Source organism: Trachurus trachurus (genome assembly GCF_905171665.1).
Source record: "Trachurus trachurus genome assembly, chromosome: 9".
NCBI lineage: Eukaryota > Metazoa > Chordata > Actinopteri > Carangiformes > Carangidae > Trachurus > Trachurus trachurus.
In genome coordinates this window covers 12,769,974-12,788,508 of record NC_139895.1, presented here as the reverse complement: position 1 = coordinate 12,788,508, position 18,535 = coordinate 12,769,974, and the positions used below count along the sequence as shown (strand labels likewise).

The following is an 18,535-nucleotide window of genomic DNA, read 5'->3' as shown; positions in this document are numbered from 1 at the left end:
CAAACAAATATAATTGCAAATAAGTAAAAGGCACAATAAAATCTACAAGAAGAACCGTCATGATAAAAAAAAAAAAAAAAAAAAAAGAAAAAACAATCAACTTGGCAGTGTTAAAAGCCAATGAGAAGAGGTTGGTTTTTAGGAGGGATTTTAAAATTCCTACTGTGACGTGAAAGCATGAATGCACCATCAACGTAGTGCGTCTTGCCTGCCTGCGTCGGCTGGCGGCTGCAGAGTTTTGTGTTTTGGCCAGTGAACGAGACTTTTCTATAACTTAAATTGAAGTTAAACAAATGAAAACTTTAATATTAGATTAACCAGCCATGTATTGTCGTCAGCTTTTGCGGACACGGTTCGTCGGGGCCGGCGGAGCGGCACAACTCAACCGGCTGCACCTCGTCTGTCGATCCGAGGTAGCTGCTCTAAAAACATTCACCTTTGCTCTTATCATCATAAATATTTTATTTCCTGTAGCAGCCGAAGCGACACATTTGGACAACAACATGTGTGTTACCAGCTCTGACGGTGGCTCTGGCAAATCTGCACAAGTGCCTCGCCACCAAGAGGTTTGCTTTATTGTATGGTGCGTTCATGTTATGATAGCATGTTAGCAGCAGCAGCTGTAACAGTGCCTTGCAAAAGTATTCATACCCCTTGAACTTTTCCACATTTGGTCACGTTACAACCACAAACTTTAATGTATTGCATTGGGATTGTATGTGATTTTATGTGTTTTTACAAATAAAAAATCTGAAAAGGGTGGCGTGCATATTATGTATTCAGCCCCCTCCCCTGAGTCAATACTTTGTTGAATCACCTTTGGCTGCGATTACAGCTGCAAGTCTTTTGGGGGTATGTCTCTACCAGCTTTGCACATCTTTAGATTGCAAATTTTAACCATTTTTCTTTGCAAAAGAGAAAAAAAAAGCTCCAGTTGAGTCAGATAATTGGATGGAGAGCGTCTGTGAACAGCAGTTTTCAAGTCTTGGCACAGATTCTCAACGGGATTTAGGTCTGGACTTTGACTGGGCCATTGTAAGGGATGGATATGCTTTTATCTAAACCAGTCCATTGTAGCTCTGGCTGTGTGTTTAGGGTCATTGTCCTGTTGTAAGGTGAACTTCCATCCCAATCTTGAACACCATAAATCATTTGGTGTATCACATAAAGTCCCAATGAAATACATCTCAGTTTGTGGTTGTAATGTGATAAAATGTGGAAAAGTTCAAGGGGTATGAATGAATGAATGAATGAATGAATGAATGAATGAATGAATGAATGAATGCAATGCACTGTATAGCTGTTGTATGTCATGTGTGTTGTCCATCTGCAGAGACCACTGTGCACCAAGAGCGACGAGGTGAGGCTGGCAGAGGAGGCCAGCAGGAAGTACGGCTCCCCGGCTCCGACCATCTTCTCCAAAGTGATTGACAAAAGCATCCCTGCAGATATCATTTATGAGGACGAGAAGGTAAACAAACAATAGAGAAACATGATCCCCAAAAACATGTCTTATCTCTGCTGACGTGGAGCCTGGAGATAGTTAAGCACAGACTTGTTGATAAAGTTGAAATCAACACAATGTGTGCTAAAGTGGGGTCACAACATATTAAGTTTGAGACAACAAACAGGAATTGAAAATGCTAATTTGTTCAATTGTTCTTGTACTTTTTATTTCATGCACTTAAAAATAGAAAAATATGAAACAATGGGGAAAGAAACCTTGCATTTTTTAGTACTTTTAGCTCAATAATCTGTCATTCAACTCTGTAAACTAGGTCAAGTAGTGTCTTTAGGAGCTGACATTTCTACATCTGTAAATTGTCTGACTTTACAGCCATAGGCTCCTCTAAATAAGACTGAAAGCCTGATAATGGATTTAAGTAGTGCCCACAAAATATAGAAAATGGAAATCATTGGGGTGAAAGAAAATACGCAATATCTATGAGGTGATACTATATCAATTTCCGAATCTTTATTGAGCCCCTCCCCTCTACACACACACATTTTTATGACTGGGACAGATGTGTATCTCCAACACGGATTCTAAGTAAATCTAAAATTGCACTTTAGACAAGATCAGCAGCCAAATTTCTGCTGGTTAGAGAAGCAAAGCTCGACCCCCACATGACTGCAAAGATCCTGCAGGAGAGTTTAGCTGACACAAGTGAAAATAGAGAGCCACATTTGATGAAAACAAGTAGAAACATTTCCACATGAGGGTGGAAATATTCTACTTTGGGGTTTTGAAACATACTTTGGGAGTTGATTGTATTCACTTTTTTCACTTTAAAAATGGATTTAATCTTACCGTAATATAAGATCTAAAATATATGCATTATCTCTTGTGTCGACCAGTGTTTGGCTTTCCGGGATATCACGCCGCAGGCTCCTGTCCATTTCCTGGTCATTCCAAGGATTCCTATTCCCAGAATAAGTGAGGCCAAAGATGACGATGCTGAGGTAAGGAGGTCCACAAATTACTCCTCCATCCAAGAACCCATGGCATCCTCACATACACTGGGGGTGGGGGTGAGGAGATGGGGGATGGTCAATGGCATCATGGTGCAACCACATTTACATGTCTCTAAACACTGGCCAACAGTAGGTGAGCAGCCAAACAGTGCAACTACATATCATTGTTGTACATTTCATCCCTAAACTATGGACAATAATCTGCTGCCTCCACTCTCCTGGAGGGGCAACTGGATGTACATCATAGTCTAAAATATATATAATGCCTGCTACATCAAATGTCTGCAATTGAAACTAAGGGGTCCAGCCCTAATCATTAAGAATATATCCCCAGGCCAGAAGTATGCAAATAAACAGGACGTCAATACGCTTCAGGCCGCACAGTGATGTGTGCCCATGTGTTTTTTTTTTTGTTTATCTAAGTTGCATATCTGTAGACTTTGGGAGTGGTGTTAAAACATTCAAACAAATACTGTAATCCGCACAGCACAGCAACCCCCCCAAAGCCTCCCCCCAAGTTCAAACACAGGACCAGCTGTTGCATGTATAAATGTACCGTATTTTACTGGCACTTCCACTTTGTTCTGGCTTCAGGACAGATTCACACCAAGCTGAGGAGTAGTAGCCCCTCATGTATTATTACTTTTGGAGCTAACCATGTTTTTGTTTGGTTGCTTTTACAGAATTAACTGAAAAATTGTTGATTAAAAGCTTTTGCTACATATCTGACATATTTATCTAACATATTAATTTACTAACTCTTAAAGATTCTGCTAAACCATCTCATCGTCTACATGAAAAGTGTTTATTGATACTAAAAATCTTCAGTGGAAAGAATATTTTTAATCCAGATAAGATAAGAAATAAGAGTCCTTGGGATAGTAAAGATATCTACTGTACTTAATAGATAGAGGCGATTAACCAAGGTGTCTAACACCATATCAACTATCCAAATAAACATTAAGAATGTGCTTTTTCTAGGTTGAATCACACAAAAAAGAAAAGATTACAGGTCGATTTTCCAAAATTTCCTCCAGTCTGCAGCTCACCCATCACTGAGTAATGATTAACAACGTAATCTGCACACATCCAATAAAACAATATAATTGATCTCTTTGTTTTCCCAACTTCCAGCTCTTAGGACATTTGTTGGTTGTGGCTAAAAAAGTGGCAGCGCAAGAATCTCTAGTTGAAGGATACAGAGTGGGTAAGTTGTTGTGTAGCTGACGTACAATAACACACCTTCAGTCATTAATGTGAAAATATAAGCTGTTTATTTACTTCCACATTGAATTTTTGGGATTGTTTCTGCTCTCCACAGTGATCAACGATGGGAAACACGGCGCTCAGTCAGTTTACCACCTTCACATCCACGTCCTGGGAGGGAGACAGATGACTTGGCCCCCAGGATAATGGTGTCGCATGTGTATGTTTGTGTGTATGTGTTTGTGTATGTTCATGTGTGTGTCAGCTGAGCTACTTTCATGTGTTGTTAGTCCCATGGGCGATATACAATATGATGGGTGGAGTTCATTCAAAAGTTTGTATTGTCAACCGTCTTCAACACACGAAATATGAAATGTAAATATATAGATTTTAACAAATGTGAAAAAACAAACTATTTGTAATTGTAAAAATGCAAATAATGCAAATAAAGACACTATTTCCAACGAGGTAGCTGGAAATTCAAATCAGTTCTTCAAAACTACTAACACCTTTTAATCCACTTCAGATACATTATGACATATTAATGGATTATAGCTGATCTATACATTTGAGTAATAGTAATATTAGAAAAGTTTTTATTTTTAAGGTAGGAAGGTACACATTGGATAAAATACATGTTACTAACAAAGCAATCATAGTTTTACAAGTTTTTTGTAACACACAATGATAAAGTAAAAAATAAAAAATACGGGGGGTAAAAAATGGCAGCAATATTGAACATAAAAATAGATTAGAAATAACAATTTGACGGATTTCTGCACAAAACTGGTAAAGTACTGTAGCTGAACAAAGAAAGTGCAAGCTTGAGCTGGAAATACATAGGACACTGACAGCAACAAAAAGTTAAAAGAAGCCGCGTGTCTTACAACAGATGAAATAAAACAACATTTATTTATTAACCATTAACTCATCTATTGATTGCGGCCTATAATTTCTTAACAAGTGGTGCCTCATCCAAAGGTGAGACCCACTGGGAACAAGCAACACTAATGCAAGCAACACCACGCTAAAAGTGTAGAGCTGCTGGCACTGATGAGTCGTTCTGCTGCTAATCATTGACCACCCCCCACAGACGGCATGTGCCCAGATATTTATCGGGGAGGGTGGGAGAAGGGGGCGAGATAGTGGTGTGACTGGGTGGTATGATTCAGTGACCTTGGTGCCCGCGAGCCGAGGTTACTGCGAGTCATTTGAGAACGGCGGGGCTGAACTTTCCTCTATATTTACTTGCTAAACAGTGTCCACTTTCTTAAACGCAGCTCTGAGATACACACACACACAGGTCAAGAGGAAAGGGGAAAAAAAGGCCTGGATTAATGATTTTTTAAGACAAATTGACTTTTAACTGCACCAGCTAAATAAAACTTATTACCCCCCATTAGTTTCCATTTCATACCAATAACAAAAACAGGTGTAAAATTGAAATCCTTTAGAGGTTTTTCAGAAAAATAGGTGTAATATTTTAATGTATTTTCCCCCAAATGTGACAGTCTGGTTGGAAAAAGTTGCACAAGTTTTGTTCAACTATTGAATAACTGTTTTATGGGTCAAAGTCTTGTGTATGCTCATAAACCAGAGGAGAACTTATCTAGTTTTATCATTATTTCCTCTGACAGGCCGCGTCATGCCTATCAGATAATGGCCATCTTCACAAGTCAATTTGGGATACTAAACGTCTCAATACGACACACACACACACGCCCACTAAAAGTATTGTTTTACAGGGGACGCTTGAACTTGAGTGTTAAATGCGCCTGCAGTGGCACCATCGGTTGCCAGTGCCAACAGCTGTCGCCGTGTTTCTATATTTAATATAAACAAAGCCGGACTGCACCAGCTGCAGACTGCCAGTGGGTCAGGTCCCGTTCACCTTGAAGAGACGTAACCTTTGGTCAAGTTTGTTGGTGGATCTTTAACTGGTTCGACACGGCAGGTGTTCAGAGGATCGATTGTGCAAGTCTGGACGAGGCGTGAGCGCGTGCCCTTTCCCAACCGCTCCCCCCACCACCCCTCTATAGGCTGAGGTTTCCTCCAGGGGGGGTAACAGTCGAGCACCTGCGACGAGCAAAGGTTGATCCAACCCTGTCCTGAAACCTGCCTGCTGCCTTCAACTTGATGCCATTCAGCTCTGTTGCTGCTGCACAAGGTAGGCTTTCTTTTTAACACATGCTTTCTGATGTTGAAGGGTGTAAATGATGTGTTGTGTGTTGTCACAAAAAGTGCTACAGGGCATGAATGTGCTGTCTTCTGGGGGAAATTTCCACATTAACTTACACATAGAAACTCTTTGTGCTGCAAAACTGAATTTCACAGTTTAATTTTAGAGTTAAACACTGAATGACGAAGACCATCACACAGTCTTTGCAATATTGACAGAAGCAAACTGAACTCAGAAGCCCCCCTGGGGGGATGTACTTTATGGTAAATATATTTGAGACAAACACATGACTGAGGGACGAGCGTAGCCACCATTTGATATGGGCAGGCTCCTCAGCTTCTGTTGTTTGGTCAACAGAGACGCCGTCTTTTGATTGGCTCGAGTTAAAAAGCTAAACAAACCGCTGCAAACATGACTTCTCTTCACCTGGAGCTCATCTCTGTTTTCTGAGACTAAACATCTGTAACTAGTAACTACAGTACGCCGGCTGGATTTTCACTCTCTCCTATGGGACTGTAGGACTTGTCTTTCTCTTCTTTTTGTTGCTCGCTGCCTTCATCACAATGCACGCCTTCTTTCGACATCTCCATTCTGGGTAATGTACAAATCATCTTAGCTCATAAGGAAACTGAGATCTGCTCTCTGTGCAACTTAATTAAGCTAATTGCCTAATCCAGAGCAAAGACTTTGCTGCTGCCTCTTCGTTATTGCCACACTGTAGTTTTGTAAGGCGTGTGAACTTTGCTCCACTGAAATCTTGACCAAAGTTATCTTAAAAACCAGAGGTCACTCTTGAGATTCTGCCTGGTTGACTGATCTTGATCTTATCTGATCTTATTATTACAAATGTAGCTTTTGCATTCATGTCAGTCAGTGAATATGTCACTAATTTGTTCCGACTGACTGATTACGTCTTGACATCTGAGAACGTGTGTGGAGCAGATTGTTTCTACTGTTGCAGAATAAACACACTAGATGGCATTATTTCACTGCCTCCATGGAGACACAGAGAATAATAGTTGAGTTGATGATATTTACATTTTATTTAATGTTTTAAATCCTGTTAATCTTATTTGATTATGATGATAATAAACAAACTACTTTATGTAGCATGTTTCATACTTACCGGAGTTGTAGCTGAAAGTACTTTACAATGAAAATTAAAGCAGAAAAACAACTGATGATAAAATATATAAATGCAAACAAAACCAGAGACCAGTGAGAAAAGTGAAATATGAACTAGTCAAGTTGGATAAATAGGTTTTCAGCTGTCGTTATTAAAAAGTTGTAATGAAGTAGTGTCAGTGTCAGAGATGCTGCAGATTCAGTTTCAACGTGTGATTATTTGGATCAAAGGTGAGTATCACGAGTGCACGCCGATGTCCCAATGCCATCTGGCACGGCCCTCACAGTTTCAACATTGAGACCACTGCTCTACGTGATGACTAGCACTGCTGGTCATTGGCTCTTCTGACCTGTTGCAACGACTGTGAAATGACCAGTGTCAAGTCTAGGTATAAATAGGCCGAGCGACGCTGTTTCATAATTGATGTTCTTAATCTGTGCGGAGGACGTCTGCAAGTGTTTTAATGCTGATTTAATTCATGTCCACTGAAGACAGTGTTTCTCTAATTATAGAAAACGCAAGATGAGCGTTAAAGGAGATTCAGCTAAGAGCAACGGAGTCGCAGTCATGGACACTAACACTGAGAGGTACGGACAATAAGAACTAGAAACAATGTCTTTAATGTATCTAAAAGTGATGTTTTATGCTCTTTTTTTTATGAATCAATTCTCATTCATAACATCTGAACGGCTTTCCACAGCATCCCTTCCCAAAAGGCACAGACTCTGTCAGACCCCACCAACTTAGACATCCACTCCACTCCTCCTATGTCTAACGGAGAGGCCACAGCTACAGCAGCAGCAGTTGAGCTCAGTGCACCATCGGCCTCGGAGATCCAGGAGGAGACTCAACCCTCCGGCTGCTGTGAGGCTCCGGCCGAACCTGCCACATCTCCTCAGCTGGTGGAGGCTGTGGAGAAACTTTCACTGGGTAAGAGTCAGAGAGTGATGAATGGGAAACACACAAACAGAGGAAGAGGAAGAAGAAAACTGTGCTATTTGAAGAATGACATCTGTGGGAGTTTTTTTTTTTAGACGTAGTGATTTATCGTATTGGAGGATGCACCCAAGACGAAAGTCATTTGCAGAGCGTTGAAGCACCTGTTGACAGAAACGTGTTTTCTTTTTTTGAAAACACTTAAGGTCAAATTTTCACAGCCACATGCCTCAGTGAGAGAGCAATGCTCCTGAGGTGAAAGGTGCTGCAACAAGACATAAATTGCTCAGTGATGTGGTGTGAACCTGCATGAGGAAGTTCAGTCTGAAACTGATGAATTAAAATAGATTTTGCAGTAGTTCACTAAAATCCAGAATAAGAAGAAAGAGTGATAGAATAGATCATAGCTACCATCATCAAATTTTGTTGAGACTCTGGAATAAGAAGACGGAGAGAGGGGCAGGAAAAGAAAAGGGCATAAATACAACAATTAAAAAAGAATAAAAAGAAAGTAACAGGAGGGAATATTTGTGAATCAGTGAGAGTAATAATTATTTCTTCTGTATTCTTCCTGCATTAAATCCAGTAGCTTAATACTTTACATTTAAAACATGACACTTCCTCTAACCAAACCTGATTGGTGGGTGGGTGTCGACATTCCTCAGCTTCCTGTTTTGTCTCAGGTAACAGGAGCCTCCTCCTCCTCCTCCTCCTCCTCCCCCTCCCCCTCCTCTCTGCAGACCATGCTGCTATGACAGCAGGTGTTCACGCACTCACAGGTGTCTGCAGTCCTCTCGTTAACTAACCATCAGGCTCCTCTCCTGCAGTCAGAGCAGCACACTTGACTCGCAGTGTCTCGGTGTCGGTGTGATCGTCTCTCTCTCTCTCCCTCTCTCTCTGTGTGTGTGTGAATCACGCTTTTTCACTCATCATCATCATGGCGGGTAAATGCAACTGCCCTTGTTGCCCCAATGCAGAAGAGCCAAAGGCAGTTCCTCTGTCCACGGCCAATGTGGCCACGACTCTGACCCCGGCCGACCAGCTATGGAGCAGCGGCAGCGACCAGGCGGTGAGGCTGCGGGTGGAGGGCTCGGGCCAGGCCTCGGAGACGCCCATGACCGTGCATCAGATGATGCTGCAGACGGTGGACAGCTACCCGGACGTCCCAGCTCTGGTGTCCAAGAAAGACGGCCAGTGGGAGACGCTGACTTGGAGGCAGTACTACGAGCAGTGTCGGGCAGCTGCTAAAAGTTTCCTCAAGGTTTGTTTGTTGTCAATTAACTCATCATTGCACCGCTGTTTGGTTATGAGGAAGTACTAGTTCGTCCAGTGACATTTTTTACCTTTGTTTTCTAAACTCCTGCACATTTAGTTGGATTGAAACACTGTGTTAAGCCTTAATTCAGGATAATTTCTCAATTAAAAAGTAGAAACTGTAACATTTTCACACCAACTACTGCAGTAAAAATGCAGAGATGCAGTAACTAAAGAGACAGAGAAAAATAAAACAACATTTGAAGATTGATTTAAAGTGAACTATGCTAATTATAAACCTTAATGTGGACAATGAAAGATTTAATACAACATCAATTCTCGTTCACTTTTCTTGAACATTTGACTGAATTAAACACTTGAAAAACCTCTTCAAAATATATATTGAAGCTTCAAAATATTTTCAGTTCCAAGCAAAAGTAAATTTAAGCATTTGAATCTGAACTTCTGTGGAAAGATGAAGTCGAACTCTGATTCAACTTTCAGTTAACATGCAGTTGTGTTGCAATGTAGTTGGAGACAAATCCATTTATCTTAAGCAACACAGTTCAAACTGAGGCAATTTCAAGCAACTGCGCTTAAACTTTATCAAGATCTAGGACAATAGTGAGCAACACAGTGACACTAATGTCCTCTCTTCTCTCATTGCTCATTGTTGACTTTGATGCACTTCACCTATTGTTTAGGTCATGGTAAACCAACCAGTTATGCACAGCAGATGAATGACCTTTTGAAACTGAGATCACGTTTCTATAATTACAATCATTGTAATGTTGTTCTATACTGTATGTCCTCTACATTTACATTTAAGTGCCTGAAATATGTGATTCAAGTTTTACAAGGTCTGAGTGCTCCACTACATTGTGAACACCCCACTGAAACCAAAACCCAAGTGGTGCCAGACACATGTATCTGTTTACTTTTATTGTTTCAAATATGTCTATTGGAAAACCAACCAATTAACATAGAAATTAACAGTCGACAGTTACCAGTATGTTTCCTTTTTTTGTTTTTTACATAAAGTAAGAAAAAAATAATTACATCCACTAACACCATCCCTGATGACAATGACAAATGACAAAAACGAATAGCAAATAAACAGAAACCTGCAACTCTGTTTACTTTTATAAACCTTTATTTTCTACATGAGCCATATTTTAAGGTGCACAGGTGAGACAGACCCCTGCTGTTTTTTGTAAACAGAAGAACAGAAGAATTTACACTATGATCTCTTCTGGTGTGAGAACGGGCGCTGAAAACCAACACTTGGGCGTGTGAAATTCACAACTTGAGTTACTTACGTCTCCTGTTTCATGGCCATGTTCATGTCTCATAAGCTGGAGTGAAGGGAGATGTAGGTCAAAAGGAGGCACTGTGCCACTGTTTCATTAAAGATACATGTTCTTTAAAAAAAATGAAACATCTTTCCTCCTCTCTCTTTTTTTTTTTAGTTGGGGCTGGAGCGTTTCCATGGTGTTGGGATTTTAGGATTCAACTCCCCCGAGTGGTTCATCTCGGACGTCGGCTGCATTCTCGCTGGGTAAGATCATATTTGAAGAAGTCATACTTTTTTTTTTTTACCTGCCCCGACATAGTTTCACCTGACGCTGCACAATTATCTTCGTCCATGCTTCTTATCTCAGAGTCTGTCTCTGTGTCTCTGCCCTCACCTGTTGATCCACTGAACCAAAACTTGAAAACACCTGCATCAGTCTGAATTGTTAATGCAGAAACTCTGCGATCTCCTCTGGCTTCTGCTGTTTTTATATGTTAATATCATGAAGTTGTTGTTCTAGATGAGGTTTATTCAGTGTGTTTATTCAAGTGGTTTTAAAATGTGTAAGCTTTTACATTTGTGTATGAATTGATTGTTATGTAACTTTGACTTTGGCCAGGGCAGTACTGGATCTTCTATGTGTAGGTGTTGGCTAGTCATAAAGAGCAGTGGATTTGCCTCAGTCATTTCATTTCCCAGCTGTAGGCAGTAGAAATGTTTCTGTATGTGATTACAGGCTGTTATGAGATCTTATTGTAGTAAATACTGAGAGACAACAATTGGATTTTGCTGAAGGAGACTGGTCAATAATATGAAATGGGGATTATTCTAATATGTTGTTGGGCATTTTGTATTGGAAAAATCATATAACAATAAAGGATCCCAGGTTATATCATACTCTAATTTCACTTTGGATGGTTTGACTGTAAAATTGGGTGATAAAATAGATTATCTGTGTGTTTAAAAAGTCTTAAATTTAACTTTGTGAACCCTGCAGGAACTCTGTTGAGGAAGTGGTGTTTTTATTTCAGGCTCTGCTGGTTAATCTAATCTTGAAACGGAAAGAAATAGGTTGTAATCATTAGCCAGTTTGTTATTTGAGACGGTGGACAAATGTGCAAAATGTACAGTAGCTCATCAGCGTAAATGCATGAATTCAACTGAGCGTTTTATTCTGGTTTGTGACACAGGGGTCTGGCGACTGGGATTTACACAACCAATTCCGCAGAAGCTTGTCAGTATGTGGCCGCCAACTGCGAGGCCAACGTCCTGGTCGTGGAGAACCAGAAACAGCTCGAGAAAATCCTGCAGGTCAGCAGCGTAATTATTACAGCATCGGCTCGTACTGACTGTCCTTGTAGTGACTTTTTGCAAAGACAGAAGGAGGAAATACATTTTTTTTTTTAAAGAATCTATCCTCACATGTACAATTTATCTTTCCCAACAGGTTAAAGATCACCTACCTCATCTGAAAGCCATTGTCCAGTACAAAGGCGAGCTGCAGCAGAAAGCACGGTTCCTCTACACAGTACGTTTAATCAGCAAATAGATTAGTCACATTCAAATCATCCGATGTATTGCTCTATTGATTTTTTTTTTTTTTAATTTTAAAGCTAAATCATCATCTCTCTTACTGTGTATAATAAGAATCTGCAAATAGATAAATGTGACTGAGCCTCACAGCTGCGTTTTTGTTCCTGCAGTGGGCAGAGTTCATGAAGCTGGGAGAGGCCGTGTCCGACGAGGAGCTGAACGCCGTCATCGACAGTCTCCGCGCCAACGAGTGCTGCACTCTCATCTACACCTCTGGAACCACAGGCAACCCCAAAGGAGTCATGTTGAGCCACGACAATGTGAGTTTTATCCACAAGAGGCTTTTTTTTTTTTTTACTCGTCTTAACTTCTGTTGCTTTCACTCCAACTGAACTGATTTTAAATGTTTTCAACTAAATTCTGCTGCATCTGTAAAATCATTTTGTTTATTTTAAAAAAACAAAACAGGAAATTGTCTCAAAGCCTAAGATGACATCTTCAAATTCATTGAATTATCTGAGTGTTTAAAGATTTGCCTATATTATATTTAGCTGTCAATCAATTAAATTAATAATTTCAGCTTATTTCTTTGTTTCATAAAACTTTTATTTTGATCAGACAGGATATGAATGATAATAATGATAAAGAGATTGTGATTGAAGTAAAACAAAGTAGGCTCATAAATAAATTATAAGTCAGCTGGTGCTGATTTACACATGTAGTTTTATAGGGTCTGTACATGCCTAAGCCCTGTTGGGAGTAACATAGATATAAATAGGGAGTTGATATAAGAATAATGTAATATTTATGTTAAGCCTGGATCCTGTTTTGCCAAAAATCTTTTAGATGAAATTATATCAATCTGTGTTTTTGTTGAAGTTATAATCTATATTTACTCTCCAAACACAAATTATTTGTATAAACTTTTATAGATTCTTTTTTATTTTGGCTCAAAATAAAATGAAACGAGCTTTGTTAACACAAACAGCAAAGCCATCCAGATCAATTTTTACAGTTTCATAAGCTCTGACAGCGTTTTCTGCCCGTTCTTATACACGCGTGTGTGACACAATATGAAAATTGAAGAAACTGACTCCTCCCCAACTTGTCAATGTGCAGCTGACATGGACGGCACACACGGCAGCGAGCCTGGTGGATTACACCTACGCCTCGGAGGCGGTGGTCAGTTACCTCCCGCTCAGCCACATCGCAGCCCAGATGTTTGACATGTGGATCGGGATGACTTTCGCCGCCACCATCTACTTTGCAGAGCCAGATGCCCTCAAGGTAAAAAAAAAACATCCACTGTTTACACAAACATGTAACAACATGACGAAGGTTTTCCTGTCTTCACTACAACCTCCTCTTCTTTGGTTCACCACCAGGGCTCCTTAGTAAACACGCTGAGAGACGTCCGGCCCACCTACTTCCTGGGGGTCCCGCGAGTGTGGGAGAAGATGCAGGAGAAGATGAAAGCGATCGGTGCCAAGTCGTCCCCGATGAGGAAGAGGGTGGCGGACTGGGCCAAGTCCATCGGCCTGCAGTACAACTACAGCGTCATGAACGGGTGAGATGGCAGCAGCTTCCAAACATCCGTCTGTACTCAGTGACGAGATGCGATACCAAAGATACTTTATATACCAAGATACCCCATGAGAGGCGGCTCCGATGATATGAAATGGTTACACTTCCTGTTTCCTAAGTGGGCGTGGTCACCCGTCCCCTCACCTCGTGCTGTGAATGTGTGTGTCGATTTATAAAATTTATTATTAGATGAAAGTGTGATATTTATATTTTTTATATTACACAGCTAACAGTCATATTTAGCATGACAAAAATTATTTAAAGGGGTAGTTCAACATTTTGGCAAATTGGCCCATTGCCATAATCCCTATAGTCATAGCAGTAGGTTTGCTACCTTTAATTGTCGGTGCAAGCTATTTTTAGAACGGCGGAGCAGAGCCGTGAGCTGCTCAGAGCTACGCTACGGAGGCTAATGGGATTTCTTGGTTTCCCTCATCAAACTCATCAAATACACAATCCAACAACTTCAAAACGCTTTGTTGGACAAGTTGTGACCTGCACATTCACCACGCTATGAGATAATAACAGAACGTTACAAGACAGAGTTGTTTTAGAGGTAAATTCATGCAAAACAGCCCCGTCGGGGGCAGTTTTTCCGGCAAGCAGTCTCTGTATTTACCTCTAAAACAACTCTGAAGCTGACTCATCATGGGGGGGTCTTGGTGTCTAAACCGTCTTTGGCGATACTACACATTTACCCGACCACATAATACAGATGTGACTCTAACCTCGACTTCTGGGTTACAGGGAGAATGCGGTGCCGTGGGGTTTCATGCTCGCCAACAATCTGGTCTTCAAGAAGGTGCGCGGCGCTCTGGGGCTGGACCGCTGTAAGATCTGCTTCACGGGCGCCGCCCCCATCACCAAGGAGACTCTGGAGTACTTCATGAGCCTGAACATGCCGCTGATGGAGCTGTACGGCATGAGCGAGAGCTCCGGCCCGCACACGGTCTCCGTTAACAGAAGCTACCACATCTCAAGGTCAGCAGCAAAGCATTATGGGACATGTCAACTGTAGTTCATGTGTGATTATTGAACTTTTTTTTTTTATATTTAAAACCAATTTTAAATCAGATTTTTTTTAGTTTTTTAGAGTGCTGTAACCTTATTTTTACACCATTTTTTTTAAAGCCATTGACATTAAAGCTAGTTTTGACATTGTTTTCAGAGAGGCACAAGCTAATAATGTTGGGAACCACTGGTTTATTTAGTATATAAAATGTTTTTCTAGTTATAAAGCCATAATCTCTAGGTTATGGCTTTATAACCTAGAGATTGTTAAACCTCGAAGAAGACATGCAGTTGTAGCTCATCTTTTTTGTTATTGTTGACGTCGTAATCGTCTCTCCAGCTGCGGGAAGGTGATGCCAGGCTGCAAGACGAAGCTGGAAAATCCAGACGCGGAGGGGAGCGGAGAGATCTGTTTCTGGGGTCGTAACGTCTTCATGGGCTACCTGAACATGCCCGACAAAACAACAGAGGCTCTGGACCAGGACGGCTGGCTGCACTCCGGAGACCTGGGGAGAAACGACCAGAAGGAGTTCCTGTACATCACAGGAAGGATCAAAGGTAAGCTGCGTTTAAAAACACCTCTGCATGGTCTCAGTTTGGGCCACAAGATTTATTTTGAACGGTTACTGTGTATGTGTTGGAAGCATGGATTTGTCACGACCTTCCTTGAAACTTACAACTCATTGGTAGAAATGAGCTTAATGCATTTATATTGTATTCTTTGTACCGTTTAATGCAATTTCATACTTCAACCCCACTCTATATCGGAGAGAAATATTGTACTTTTTACTCCACTACATCCATTTCACAGCTGGAATTACATCATCATCTCACTTTTCTCACAATTAGGAAATGGCACATGATGAAAACGTTAACTTTTCCTCTTGAAAAGCATGTTACATGATCAAATTTTTCTTTAACTTCTTTCATTTGTGTGTTTTTCATTTTTCATTTTTTTTTTTTAGATTATTAGTAGTGAATATTTTTAGAAACTAATATTTTCTACTGTTACATGTGCTCATAAGGAATTAATTTCTGTATAAAAGACAAGAAAACAACACACAGTTGAACCTGTGTCTGTTTTTGCACAGAGCTGATCATCACCGCGTGATTCACTGTACATTTATTTGACATCTGGAGTTACATCATCAACTCATGACTTAAATTAGGAAATGGCACATGATAAAGAAATTAACTTTTCCTCTTGAAAAGCCTTCAAAAACTTGCTCTAACTTGTTATATTTGTGTGTTTTCACTTTTTCTTTTTTGTCTTTTTAGATGTATTTGTAGTGAATATTTTTGTTTTAGGACTTAGGTGTTCTCACTTACTGAAAACAAACATTTTCTACTGCTACGTGTGCTCACAAAGAATGAATTTGTGCATAAAATACAACCTGACCCTTGTGTCTGTTTTTTGCACAGAGCTGATCATCACCGCCGGTGGCGAAAACATCCCTCCTGTGCCCATCGAGGACGCCCTGAAGGCCGAGGTGCCAATCATCAGCAACGTCATGCTGCTCGGAGACAGGCTCAAGTTCCTCTCCATGATGATCACCCTCAAAGTAACCGCACTTCTGTTCCAAAGTTGCAAAACACGGCCACAGAATTCATAAATTAATAAATAAATAAAACATAATAACGACCCGTCTTTTCTCCCGTTTTCCACAGTGCGTCGTCGATGACAACGGCGACCCCACGGACGAGCTGAGCCCCGAGGCGTTGGACTTCTGCATGCAGCACAGCGTCACGGCGACCAAGGTTTCAGAGATCATAGCCAGTAAAGAGCCAGCGATCTACAACGCCATTCAGGAGGGCATCGAACGCGTCAACGCCAAAGCAACGTCCAACGCACAGAAGGTCCAGAAGTGGGTCCTGGTGGAGAAAGACTTCTCCATTGGTGGAGGAGAGCTGGGTGAGTGAAGATGTTTTGTTTTACTTCCTTTTTTTTTTAACAAATTCAAGAAATAAAACAACAGTAAAAGCAGCAAAAAACATAAAAAAAACATAACAATAATTAAAACAGGTCAATACAGATCAACTAAAATAGGAACATATGGAGGTAAAGTGTTAAAGATTTAAATGTCCTAAAGATGAAATCAATAAACTTTTAGATTATTATTTTCATATTTTCAGATGTTCAATGTTGCAGGTGCAAAAAGAAAGAGAAACTGTATCTTTCAGGGTCAGTAAAAAAAAAAACCTGGCGCCTGCAGAGTGATCCGATCAGCTGAGTGTCTGATAAGATCCCACATTAAAAGAAAACAGTTTAGTAATATAGGACGGGAAAGGCCAAGAAGAGCTTCATGAATACATAAAACCTTGTGACTTAAATCGAGCACAGAAAGGTTAGGGAGGGTATGTTTGAACCTAGAACTTTCTTAACCTCTCGCTGTGAGGCGTGTGGCGAAGTGTTACAAAACACAAACAGAATAATTGATGAGAAAAATGAATTGATAAAGAAAAATATGAAATAACATCAGTCTAACTTAAAGCAGAAGTAAGCGAAATGTTTGTGTTAATATAAGTCTTAAATAGTTATATCTTCCGACAGCAATCACTTATATAGAGTGTTTGGTCTGAAACACGGGTCTGTCAGTCACTCTGCTCTGCTGTAAGCCGAGGAGAAAACTTTCCTTGTATCCTACAACCTTTATCCAATGAGAAGAGAGAACGGCATAAAGGGGCGGTCCTCTCTGTGTGTGCAGCCAAGGGATGCGCGTGAATGTGGTGACGTAGGGACGAGGGGGTTAACTCCATCGGCTGACAAGAAGTTAGCCAAAACGACCGGATCGCTTACTTCTGCTTTAAAGGGACAACGAGGAGTTTCTATTTGGTTATAAAACAGTCTCACGTTAATGTGGATGAATCTCCGCTACCCACACTTGTTAATGGGCCCATTTTCGATAAATATATCGTTTTGTCGCTATCGTTATTTTGTTATTATTAGTGGTGGTGGAAATGCTGGGCGAGCCGACCAGGTTTCCTTACTTTAGGTTTCGCAACTAGTCATGAGAATAACGCAGCCGAATCGCCGTTTATGGTCGGAACTACGACGGTATGTGAACCTCTTTGAACCTCTGACTTTAATTATTGATGAATGAAAACACAAATAATTTTACGGTGCGCGCGGAGGCTCATAAATGTAGTGTGAAAACGCTTCGCTTTTCCAAAACTCCTTGTTGTCCCTTTAAGCAGAAAATCAGATGAACAACAGAAAGTGATAAATAAGCTCAGAAACCTTCTGCTGCAGGACAGATTGTCGCTTTTTAACATGGCATATAGTCTCATCAACTCTTAAGGTCAAGTTGTAATCACACTTACAACTTGTGACCGTGACTCACGCCACGCGACATTCCTGTGGAGTTTTTGTTTGTTTGTTTGTTTGTTAGTTAATGATTCAAATCTCTGTATCTCTGACAACATTTTTAAACCTGCAGCAGATCAAATGTTTGCCATTGTTTGAGGGTTAGCGTTTTTTTGCAGATTTAGATCGGTCCTAACCTGCTTTTTCTCTCACATCTGTGCAGGACCCACCATGAAGCTGAGGAGGCCCATTGTTGTGAAGATGTACCAGGAGACAATAGACGAGATCTACGGACTGACGGCGGACAAACAGTAGAACGAGACGACAAAACCAGGGAAACACTCGTGAGAAACTTGTTTATGAACACTGTGGTTGTGTCCAGACGTTTTGGTGTTGGACCCCCTTTTCACCCGAAGAGTTAAAAAGTGCACAAGAGGTTTATAATTTAATGGTCTTGATGATTGTGTTGTATTTAATGAGATAGAGGTTTGTGCTGCTATGTATTGATACGCCGAGTTTTCCACAAGCTGACTCTTTGGTGTCTGTTCCAAATTGATATTTAAGCTGTTGAATGTAAATACAGTTCCACTGCAGATGTGCACTTTTTTTTGTAAATAAAACATCTAAATCAGA

The 18,535-nt window shown here is 40.6% G+C and overlaps 2 protein-coding genes across 6 annotated transcripts; both read left to right on the top strand.

The window, feature by feature from the left end:
- Positions 1 to 267: 267 nt before the first annotated feature.
- On the top strand, positions 268 to 4,149 carry hint2 (histidine triad nucleotide binding protein 2). 3 transcript variants are annotated; one of them, XM_083978424.1, is made up of 5 exons: positions 268 to 413; positions 1,334 to 1,471; positions 2,359 to 2,463; positions 3,610 to 3,682; positions 3,797 to 4,149. In XM_083978424.1, exons 1-5 carry the CDS (start codon positions 324 to 326, stop codon positions 3,886 to 3,888), a joined length of 498 nt encoding a protein of 165 aa, XP_083834550.1. In that variant the 5' UTR covers positions 268 to 323; the 3' UTR covers positions 3,889 to 4,149. The 3 variants fall into 3 exon arrangements, with proteins under 3 accessions (XP_083834550.1, XP_083834549.1, XP_083834551.1); XM_083978423.1 differs by having other exon boundaries at positions 274 to 566; XM_083978425.1 differs by having other exon boundaries at positions 275 to 583.
- Positions 4,150 to 5,491: 1,342 nt separating this feature from the next.
- On the top strand, positions 5,492 to 18,535 carry LOC310991755 (long-chain-fatty-acid--CoA ligase ACSBG2-like). Of its 3 annotated transcripts, none has more exons than XM_083979661.1 (15): positions 5,492 to 5,848; positions 7,499 to 7,573; positions 7,687 to 7,916; positions 8,900 to 9,183; positions 10,646 to 10,734; positions 11,661 to 11,781; positions 11,918 to 11,998; positions 12,174 to 12,323; positions 13,123 to 13,290; positions 13,389 to 13,570; positions 14,335 to 14,568; positions 14,939 to 15,156; positions 16,021 to 16,160; positions 16,267 to 16,510; positions 18,126 to 18,535. In XM_083979661.1, the coding sequence occupies exons 2-15, from the start codon at positions 7,509 to 7,511 to the stop codon at positions 18,215 to 18,217; spliced, it is 2,298 nt and encodes a 765-aa protein (XP_083835787.1). In that variant the 5' UTR covers positions 5,492 to 5,848; positions 7,499 to 7,508; the 3' UTR covers positions 18,218 to 18,535. The 3 variants fall into 3 exon arrangements, with proteins under 3 accessions (XP_083835787.1, XP_083835788.1, XP_083835786.1); XM_083979660.1 differs by lacking the exon at positions 5,492 to 5,848 and adding an exon at positions 5,922 to 6,455; XM_083979662.1 differs by lacking the exons at positions 5,492 to 5,848; positions 16,021 to 16,160; positions 16,267 to 16,510; positions 18,126 to 18,535 and adding exons at positions 5,907 to 6,455; positions 15,690 to 15,724.

What these genes read in the sequence shown, in the direction of transcription:
- LOC310991755 (XM_083979660.1), top strand. Translation starts at nt 6,424, where the DNA reads ATGCACGCCTTCTTTCGACATCTCCATTCTGG. An exon ending in ATGGACACTAACACTGAGAG is followed by an intron (nt 7,574 to 7,686) that starts GTACGGACAATA and finishes GGCTTTCCACAG; the next exon opens with CATCCCTTCCCAAAAGGCAC. An exon ending in CTGCTAAAAGTTTCCTCAAG is followed by an intron (nt 9,184 to 10,645) that starts GTTTGTTTGTTG and finishes TTTTTTTTTTAG; the next exon opens with TTGGGGCTGGAGCGTTTCCA.
- hint2 (XM_083978423.1), top strand. Translation starts at nt 324, where the DNA reads ATGTATTGTCGTCAGCTTTTGCGGACACGGTTCGTCGGGGCCGGCGGA. An exon ending in AAGTGCCTCGCCACCAAGAG is followed by an intron (nt 567 to 1,333) that starts GTTTGCTTTATT and finishes GTCCATCTGCAG; the next exon opens with AGACCACTGTGCACCAAGAG. An exon ending in TCATTTATGAGGACGAGAAG is followed by an intron (nt 1,472 to 2,358) that starts GTAAACAAACAA and finishes TGTGTCGACCAG; the next exon opens with TGTTTGGCTTTCCGGGATAT.